This window comes from Echiichthys vipera (genome assembly GCF_963691815.1).
Source record: "Echiichthys vipera genome assembly, chromosome: X".
NCBI classification, from domain to species: Eukaryota; Metazoa; Chordata; class Actinopteri; order Perciformes; family Trachinidae; genus Echiichthys; species Echiichthys vipera.
The window spans coordinates 35,804,492-35,814,922 of record NC_139825.1 but is presented as its reverse complement, the minus strand read 5'-3'; the positions used below and the strand labels follow the sequence as shown (position 1 = coordinate 35,814,922).

At 41.4% G+C, this 10,431-nt stretch overlaps 1 protein-coding gene across 1 annotated transcript; it reads right to left on the bottom strand.

Annotated features, from left to right (window-relative positions):
• Positions 1-2,434: 2,434 nt before the first annotated feature.
• nop56 (NOP56 ribonucleoprotein homolog) lies at positions 2,435-8,823 on the bottom strand. Its single transcript, XM_083939913.1, has 12 exons — positions 8,759-8,823; positions 8,054-8,143; positions 7,855-7,969; positions 7,042-7,206; positions 6,603-6,801; positions 6,040-6,227; positions 5,516-5,667; positions 5,207-5,307; positions 3,823-3,971; positions 3,496-3,617; positions 3,143-3,256; positions 2,435-2,890 (listed from the first exon to the last, which is right to left on the bottom strand). Exons 1-12 carry the CDS (start codon positions 8,759-8,761, stop codon positions 2,663-2,665), a joined length of 1,626 nt encoding a protein of 541 aa, XP_083796039.1. The 5' UTR covers positions 8,762-8,823; the 3' UTR covers positions 2,435-2,662.
• Between the last annotated feature and the right edge of the window lie 1,608 nt (positions 8,824-10,431).

Genomic DNA, 10,431 nt, shown 5'->3' with positions numbered 1-10,431 from the left:
TGTTCTCCTTGATGTGTCTGAACTGTTTCACCTGATGAAGCCAGTTTAACTGATGACTCCCAATTGCATTGAGCCTCTGGTTGAACACACTAGTCAGCTCTCCTACTGTCCCCCTTTTCTTCTTCTTCGATTGTGGATAATTTTATAATATAATATAATTATTTTATATATAATTTGGTGTGATGATGGACTTAAATAAATGTTTACAATGACAAAACATACATTGGACTTTGTTATTTATTGTTATTCTGCAGGAAATTACAATTCATACCATGTGGTGTGATAAGCAGACATGTCACACCATATGATGAAGTGTCACACTATATGACGTTTTCTGCACTTAGCACAACCTTGAGTCTTGTAGCTATACATTAGCATACAGACAACATGCTAGTTATTAGAAAGCAGCATAGATTTACATGTAATTATGACAAAATAGTAACATTTCTTTCACGTTTTTATGAAAAATGTGTCACACCAAAAGACATCTCGAAGTGGGACTTTTGTCAGAGTGCCAACAAGATCTGATTTATTGTAAATATAAAAATGATGACTCACCTCAGGTTGTACAGTACTAGCAATAGATTGCTAGTGTGTGTAACTTTGCTGAAGAAGGTCCTCTCCTTCCCAAGGGTGTCAAAGCAATTGCCCGTTAAAATATCCCAAAATAGTGTCACACCATGTGATTTTGTTTTTTGGGACAAAATCTTTTTAATTATGACTGACTCAAAACACTATGCTTGGACTTTGAAACGAGTCGGCTCACAAATAGACATTTGTATTATTTTTTTGCATTTTTTAAAATAATTTTTGCATTTATTTTTCTTACTTTTATTCAAGTTCTGACTTTGAGAAACAAGTGCCGGACAGTCACACCATATGACTTTTGTTGTGTTTGGTTGAAGATTTTGAAAAAAAGAGTGATGAACTGTTTTACTGTTGAGTATGTTCACATAAAGCATAATGTTCTGCACAAGATTGAGAAGGTTTTTTACAAATATTTTTTTCTTTCATTCACGTTGACACTGAAGACAGCAAAATTGCCATGTCACGTCATCCACCCATCAACAAATGGCGGCCCTTTATCCACTCCATAAATGATACTAGAGCCCGGCGGACTGCGTACAGCTCTAGCACGTTTACGTGTCATGCGCCACTCTTTCGCAGAGTTTATGTGCTGACTGATGAACCAAGTTTGGAGATACCGCATACGCAACAGACCAAGCGGAACCACTGCTGCTGTCGCAGCCACCAGTCCTAGCATCCCCATGCACAGACGGCACATAGCTTGCGCTGTTATTTGAATATGCCGTCGCCTGTCCACAGACGGGCGCACATACATTAACGGGGACCTCAACTCCAGACCCTAAAAAGTTGTCTTAAAAACTTCTCTTCCGGTTTATCAGAAAACCCAGTTCTTGAAGTCTTCTGTCACTGTCTCGGTGTACTTACTGGCAAGGCTCCTCAGTAAAGGTAACAGTAAATTCTTATTCCTCTCTTGTGGAAAGGAGCCAGGGCAGTGTTCACACACACCTTGAACATCGGTGGGCTGAAGGAGAGACCAAATGGAAGTACAAAAAGGCCTGATAACCCTGGAGGATAGAGGATAGAAGTTTTTTGATTGATTGCCACCTTGTAAGATTTCTTGGCTAATGAGACGGTGAGCTGGCAGGCATTGGAAGGGAGCTGAGGCTTGTGAGTTAAGATAAAGAGGTGCGCAGCCACTGCCTCCTTCAGCGGTGGCATATTTGAATATCCCAATTCCGGTTTAGAGACCACAGAAGATCATCCTATAAAGGCTTGCATGGGGGCTCTCGTTTGGTGCGGTGCACCCCAGGAGCATTTGTTTTGGCAGGGCGGTTGGCTGCATAGCTGAACCTAGAAAACATGCCCGGCTGAGCGTGTCTTCGACACAGACCGTGTGGCGCTTTCTATCTCTGTATATAAAATGTATTTATATAGTAAATATGTATTGGAAGGACATAAAATGTGGTTTTTATTTCAAAGGACATTTCATTTAGAACATTTTTTTTTTTGGTAAGAGCACTTTTTAACCCAATTTTGTGAAATCCAATGACATGTCTTTTTACTTTAGTTATGCATTGTCCTCCCTTTGCCACCCCTCCTGGCTGAAAATGTCCACGCACAAAACACTGCTATGAAGTCATCAATGTTTTGTTTTTTTTACTTAAATCCCTTTATCAACTCCAGCCCTGATCAGAAATGAAATTATTTCAGGGATTTTATCTTTTTTTCAAAAGACAAATAATTTTCCATATAAGAAATATTAGGTAGATGTTACTTTGCTGGTGATTAGCCTTAAATATGCCCAAGATTACCAATATTAGTAGTTAAAGATTATTTTAACAGCATCATATTTATATATCCCAAAAAGTGACCATGACACTGCAGAAAACAGACAAGACGTTTATGCTAGCCACAAAAAAAAATACATTTATTGATTAGAATATTTACAGAAGTACAACCAAAAAGCACTGAAGGCACTTCAAGCTGCTTACATAACCTAGCATCAGAGGAAAATAAAAAATGAACTGTACAAAAATATAAAGACTGACGAAGATCTATAATCCGATGCCTCCACATCTTTTTCTTCTCAGACTGGTGTTTCTGGGGCCTCTTCTGCTGGCTCTACATCCATGATCTAATTCTTTTGCTTCTTTTTCTTCTTGGCAGGAGTGTCCGTTTCCTCTGCCTGAACCTCTACCTCCTCGGCCACAGATTTTTGTTTCTTTTTCTTCTTTGCTGGGGTGTCCTCTGCTCCGTTCTCTGCAGCAGCTGTCTCCTCTACCCCAACTTCCATCTCCTCGGGCGCTCGTTTCTTCTTCTTTTTCTTCTTCGCTTCAGCAGTGTCTGCTTCTCCATTCTCTGCCTGCAAATAGGAAAAAAGATGAGGTCAGAGACGATACAGATTTAATGCTGTACTGCAAGCGGGTCTTAAATGTAAAATATATCCTAAGTGGCAGCAGTGTCTGACTCACTTCAGTGATCAAGTCCATTGTTTAGGACCAGCCAATGGTTCGGAGTCAGGCTGATATAGCATGTCGTACACTGAGACAGGACCACGTGTGTGGGTCAAACCTCAAATCAAAACATGCCTGGCCTTACATTAACTAATGCTTACCTCAGCGTCACCGTTGGCATCACCGTTTTCTTCTTGCAACTTCTTTTCACGCTTCTTGCGTTTCTTTTCCTTCTTCTCCAGTTTACGCTTGATCTCTGTTGCAACATCAGTTGCCTAAAAATAAAAAAAATAAAAAAAATTGTTATTAAAATCAAGGTGAAATGGTTTAAATTTGTTGAGAACCATTATGCTGCATCAGGCTCATTAAATCAGTTTGTGCCCTCACAGTGATGTCAGGCTAAGACATGTCATCATTCACAGCATTGACAGAACTTATAGTAGCTTTCAGACAGCCCTGACAACGAATTCCCTTTCCATGTCCTGTTAAGTACTACTTTACTTTCTTATCTTACCTCTTTTACAGCCTCTTTCATGACATCCACATTCTTGCGTGGCACATCGCCCGTCTCATAGAAAGACAAGCGCTCTTCCACCTGTTCACGCAGCTTGTCACCATACACACATGTGGGTACCTCTGCAAGAAAACAAAAACCAAACTCAATCCCAACACCAACAGGAGATTCATCAGTTAAAAAAGTGACCTATGGCTTTGCTCAGGATTTAGTTTGTCACCACCAACCCGAGGGATGAATGCTGTTGACGAAAAATATGAGCATCATTGCAACTATGCCACATGGACTGAAGCCAGCGTGGGTATATTAAACAGTCTTGTTACTCACCAGAAAAACAGTCGATGCGTGAGGCGATGGTGCACTTGTTTGCCAGATATCTAGAGATGCGGCCTTTGTTCTTGGCAGCAGCCCGTCCAATGAAGGTGGAGTGGAAGATGAGTCCATACTTGGGGGTGTTGCCACGAGTTTTTAGGGCTCTGTGAGAAAATAGCCAATTTCACACTCAGGATCAACAAATTAAGAAACTGTTAATGTTATCCAATTAGGCACAGGTACACATCTTAGAGTGCAGCCACACAATCGAAAACATTTTTTCTCCATCGTTCTTAAAAGTTTTCCGTCCACACGGACTCTGCTCAAGAAATATCTGCATCCACATGAAACCAGTGAAACGGGCTAAAAACGCTGTAGTACACATGCCTGGCCATGGTATGGCGCTGTAACTGTCACAGAAATACAACACCAAGGAGAAGAAGAGAGGGAGAGTCGCTGTTGTATCTAATCATAATCCAAACACCTGGCCAAATCTGGTGACTTCCCAAATCCTCATCCATCCTAGAGAGAAATCTAGCCACTGTTTCTGGTGTTAAAGCAGACTTGTGGTGTTTTGGACACTGATGCACTAATCTCTCTGCAGTTACTCATCGAGCAGCGGGTGCTGCAGTGAGCCCCTTCCCTGTCCGATAGCACTCACAGGCGGACACTGTCTCTACTTTTTGCGACCTTCTTGGTAACTTTATTTATAAAAAGCTACTAGCAACAAATTCAGAGCATCAGGGAAGGGGGAGAAATGGGTTGGCCTAATTCATTCACATGACCTCTCTGCAAGTCTCTCAGAGTCCACTTCAGTAAACAGTCTGTGGGTCCATGTCCCTCTCCTCTCGCAATAACACTGTTATGTGATGCTTTGGGGTTAGAGTAAAGTATGCAGTTTCCCGGCCCAGACTTCGAAGCTACCGGGAAGTCCTCAAATATTCCCACTCTGGGACCTGGTTACAAAAAAGACAATTTCACCTGCACTGCTGATATTTGTTAGTGATATAGCATTATGTTTATATAATCAGGCGAGGAAACTAATTATTGACCAGATTTCTCGGTTCTAAATAAGTTTTGTTGTAGCAGTTCTTGTCCAAACTGCAACCCCATTGCATGTTGGCAGGTGTAGAACGGGTCTACCATAACTTGTCAGACAGCGTAATTTCCTTAAAGTCTACTTCCTCAGACATTAACATTCAAAGTGTGTGCAAGGCTTCCACAGCCTTTGGCTAGGTTTTCTACCTCAGTGCTTTGAGTGGCTGCTCAGACCATGGGAGAGCATAAGGGCAAGAGACATTACTTAAGAGTTTTGTCTTCTCCAGTCACCCTGCTCTACTCCTGCCCAGCCATCACTGCAGCCACTTATTTCCCCAGCAGGGATGGGGTGCCCCAGTACCTGAACAGGGCCTTCTCTGCTCCCAGGATCTGGACGGTGGAGGCGGGGTACTTGGCCAGGTTGGTTAGACTGCCAGCATGGGAGATCAGACGAGCTCCAACCTGGTGAAAGAAAATAGCATCAGTCACACTGAAGGAGCTCTAGCAGGGCTAGAAAGATTTCAATATATACTGGACACACCTAAGGACCATCAGCACCGGATGTTTTTCATCACAGAGATTCAGGGGATTGACAGATTTTGGTTTAACATCATTGGTCCCTAACTAAGGTATAACAAAAAAGGAACACATTGAATAAACTTTCTCTTACCACTTCGCCAATTAAAGCCGCTAGATTTGGAGCCACTTGACTCATCTTGGAGCGCAGGTACTCCTGCAGCCCCAGCCGATAGGCAGCCAGAGACACCACACGAGTGGAGAATCTCTCTATGTTGATCAGGTCGATGGGAGAGATGTCCATACCTTGAGAAGATGAGGAGAGGTTGTTGAACAGAGGGGTACTACTACTCACCCACTTTGTACAGTGGACGCAGCTTCAACTAACAAAAGTTAACACTGGTCACCCCAAATGCAATGTGCGAGTGTTTCTCCCGACAGGATCCGCAGTGAGGATTTATGCCTTCACTACAGGTTTATGAGAGGTGTACTCTGCCCCCCTGTGTTAGTCACCAAGGACAATTATTGGTCCAGAGTGGGCAAATAAGGGGCACTGTGCGGTTTCAAGTCATACATATGCGTTCAAAAAAATTTGCATGTGCAAATAGGCAGGAATTCTGCACAGATGATCATACATTTGTCAAAATGGTAAGATGGCAAAAAAGATTGTTTGCTGACCCATGGAGGAACGTGATGCATCCAGGATGGCCTGAGCCTTGGCAGAGTCCATCACTACTTCTTCTAGGCTCTCCAGACTCTCCTCTGACAACTCTTTCCGGTTTCCAATGAGCTGGGCCAAGCGGCAGTACATAGAGTTATCTGGCACGATCTTGATCAGCTCTGGGAAGTGGTAGCCATACCATTCACTGTGGATACGAGACAGTGATTGAATGAATACGTGGCAAGCATATGGAGGATTTCCTAAATGTATGGCAGCCAAATCAAATCATTTTAACATGAAAGACTTGTTGATTTATTGACATACAGACCGTAGAACTAGAGCCACAGCCACAAGTGTCTTGTTTTGAGACTCAATTTCAAAGTGAAATCCCAAGCACTATCTTTCTAACAGTTAGCTGCTGACTAAACAATTGGCGTGTAAGTAGGACAACACTGCCGTTCAACACAGGAAGTGACAGATAAATCTTAATAGTGCACAAGCATTGAAGAAACACTGTGAAACATTTTCCTTTCAACCAAATAGATTTTTTGTTTTAGTGGTGCGATGGAGGAAATCCTACCGAACACGCATGGAGAAAGTGTTGATGTCTTTGTCCAGCTGATCCAACAGAGCAATGGACTGTATGATCATGTTGTCGACCCTGTTGACATTGAACTTGACTTTAGCTCTGGAGTAGCTGTGGCCCAGACCAAGCTGTGCCTTGGAGGCAGCCTGGGCAGTCAGCCCCTTCACTAGGGAGTGAAAGTGCAGACGCACACCTGACGGGAGAGATAAAAGGGTTTATCTGAGTTTAGTGGAGAGTAGCAGAAGTACATGTGACCAGTGCCTGTTCAGATTTTCAGTAAGAACCTTCATAAAGTTTCAGGGTCACAAGATGACATCACAACAGGCCACATTACTTGTTAACACAAAGTTTCTCAATTTTGAGGAATGGTCCGTGTACAAAAAATACATAATCTTCCCACACTAGGTCAATAAATCAGACGAAATCGGCTCACCTCTGGACACCTCTGCCACCACCCCTCCAGTCTGGATGGAAATGGTAAATTCTTCTTGTAAAGCTGCTCCGATCTTGGCATCGGACACGCCCAACACAGCTTTCTTCTTCCCAGAGAGGGGCAGGTTTGTCTCAAGGAATAACTTCAGGTCAGCATGGACCACACCTGCAAGTGAAGGAGGGAAGATTACCAATCGATCCACATACACATGGGCGAAATTAAGTCTAGATTATGCAGTAAAGTCATTTCAAAGATGCAACCCTGACTAAAGTGACTTTTGGCGATAAAAGCAGGTCCGCATCATCGACCCTTTAGTGTGCAGACTTATTCTGAAACCAACGCACACTAATTATCTTGTTACATCAAAAGAGGCCTGATTCATCCAAGCTGGACATCATTTTTTCCCTGGTCGGGCTTTTTTCCTCATGTTACTTAAGTCAGTCCAATGAGGAAAAATATGCACAGTGCCAATAATGTGAAAAAACAAAACCGCTAATTTTGCCTTTTCAAAATAAATTTAACTGTTGGTTTATTTTGATTGACTGCTGATGTTAGGGTCCAAATACATTTTATTTTAACAAAATGTTTTTTTAAACAGCAATACTGTGACTCTGAAATAAAGTCACCATATAAGAAAAATCCAGTTCACCGGTTGGCATATTTCAACACTACTGCATTTCAAAAAGATTTTCCTCAGTTGTTCAGGTTAAACATTATTTGTCAGCACAGTATCTCAGTGGATTGACAGATTATAGAACATCATTACAACTGAGGAGACCAACACACAACCACAAAAGCAGAAAGACCTCTTGCCTTCAGAAATGGCATTAATGTTCTCCAGAGCAGCCTGGGCGGACTTGAAGGGGAAGAAGGCAGCCAGGCTCACCATGCTGTTGAACTTTGCCAGGCTCAGCACGCTCTCCTCCACCTGAAACACAAACGCGCGGTATTTAAAACAGATTAAGACAGCAAGAACAAGCGCCAGGCAGAGGACAGAAGACCGAAGACCCACCTGGGGCAGCAGCATGCCGATCTCCTCCACCTCTTTGATGGCAAACAGCGCGTAGCCCGCCGCATGCTCGAACAACACGTGCAGCAGCACCTTTGGAAGGTAAATTTATTGGATTAAGGAGACAGAAAGATACATTACAGCAGTCAGTGTAAAATGCTAGTGTACAAATGAGCAGCAGTACCCACGTGGCGGTGGTTACCGTGACGTTAGACACACGAGTCAGCCGTTAACGTTTTTTTCCTTTTAATGTAATATAGCAGTTCGATTAAGTATTACCCATAACGTTAGAAAACTGTTTTTCTAAAGACACAACCACGGTGTCGTCATGTGCCCACGTGTTGACCAGGGCCCATGCGGAAAAGTGCACTGAAGCTAACTTATGCTAGCAACTAGAGTTAGCCAAGAAAAACAACCTGCGCTGCGGTAAAAATATATATATTTGAGTTTTAACTTCATGGCTGCAACTGACAACGCTGCTCCTGTCTGTAGTGGCCGCCGAAGTAGACTAAATTTAAGACGCACACCCCGGCTAATGTTAGCAACTGTGGTGGCTAGCGGGTGCTCCACTCGTGTTGAAAGGCCTTCAACGTGACAGAAGTAAAGACTTTAAAATAGATATTTTATGTTCTAAACGCGACGGTAATCTTAAAGAGCTTCAGTCTGTATCCTACAAACTTTATAATCACCAAACACGACTTCTCTTACCATGATTAGTAAATTGTTGAAGCAGCAGCACCCAATGTGCGTGTCCGCTCAGCTCCGTCACCTCAGGAAAAAGACGGCAGTCCCACGTTTCAGCAAAATACCACATTACCCAAATACCGCGATACCGGCGTGATGTCGCGAGATCCGGCCAAGAACTCTCCATCTCCACCTGTTGGATGAAAAGCATCTTTATTTATATAGTGCATTTCATACCATGGCAACTCAATGTGCTTTACATAAAGACAAAACATGTTTTAAAAACAGCAAAAAACTAAACAAAAAACAGTTAAAGGCAGAAGCAAAGAAGAATAAAAAAGTAAAAGAAAAGAAAAATGTTTAAAATTATTAAAAAGAGCTCAGCTATAAGCACATGAAAAGAGAAATGTTTTTAACCTGGGTTTAAAAGTGCTCACTGTTGGGGCTGATTTCAGATCTGCTGGTGGTTTGTTCCTGTTGTGTGCAGCACCACTACTCATCATTGATCATATTTACCACCATAATTATTATCATATTCTATAACCTTAACTGTACTTGTTTCTACTATTCTACTTTATTAACTGCCATAACGTACAAGTTATTTTCTCATTACTATAGATTTGATTTGTAAACCATTAGCAGAACTTTAAAATCTATTATGTAGCCAACTGGGAGCCAATGTAAGGTCTTAAGAACTAGGGTGATGTGATGTGATCTCTTTGTTCTGGTTAAAACTTGAGCTGCAGCTGTTTGATACTTTTTGGGGAGAGTCCTGTCAGAAGACCGTTACAGTAGTCGAGTCTATTGGAGATGAAAGCATGAATCAGCTTCTCCTGATCAGTTTGGGACATAAACCCTCAATTCTGGATATGTTCTTAAGTTGATAAAAGGCCGATTTGGTGACTGATTTGATATGGCTGTTGAAGGTCAGACTGGACTTGGTCTTTAGTTTCTAAAGACAGTGACTCAAGGTGTTTACTGACAGCAACCCTCTTCTCTTTATTGCCCAAAACAATGATCTAAGATACCAAGCAGAAAGTCAGCTTTAACTGTTGAGGTAAAAATGAAATATTAAAGGACAAGTCTTGTGTTATTTTATATTTTTCTAATTGTAAACAAATACCATACCACAAAGTGTAATTGCATCTCTCAATATTTACCTTCTTCTCTACCCTATCTGTGTGACACTAAAGCCCATTTGCTTCTACTGAAGTTGTAGCCAGTGGTGGAAGAAGTACTCAAATTCAAAATGTTAGGCTACTTAAGTAAAAGTTCAAAAGTATTACCATCACAATATAAAGTACTCATTTTGCAGAATGGCCCATTTCAGATTATTAGATTATAATTTCTGATGGATTCATATAAATATAACTTTAACGTTGCAGGTGTTAGTTGTTGTTTTTCATTTGTTGATAATATTTTGCCTTAAATATCTTAATGTATAAAGTAACTAGCAACCAAAGTTACCAAATAAATGCAGTGGAGTGAAAAGTGTAATATATTCTCTGAAATGTAGTTGGGTAGAAGTATCAAGTAGCATAAAATGGAATTACTCAAGTAAAGTACAAGAACCTCAAAATGATACTTAAAGGTTGAATATGTAGAAACTTCATTAAAAGCTATATTTAAAAAAATAATAATACACCTACGGGGTGTTTTGAGGGGTACATAATTAATAATTGTTAATTTCTGTCACG

Coding starts and splice junctions, on each gene's coding strand:
- nop56 (XM_083939913.1), bottom strand. Junction 6,228..6,602: donor ACTTTCTCCATGCGTGTTCG/GTAGGATTTCCT, acceptor TCGTATCCACAG/TGAATGGTATGGCTACCACT. Junction 5,308..5,515: donor CGGCTTTAATTGGCGAAGTG/GTAAGAGAAAGT, acceptor TTCTTTCACCAG/GTTGGAGCTCGTCTGATCTC.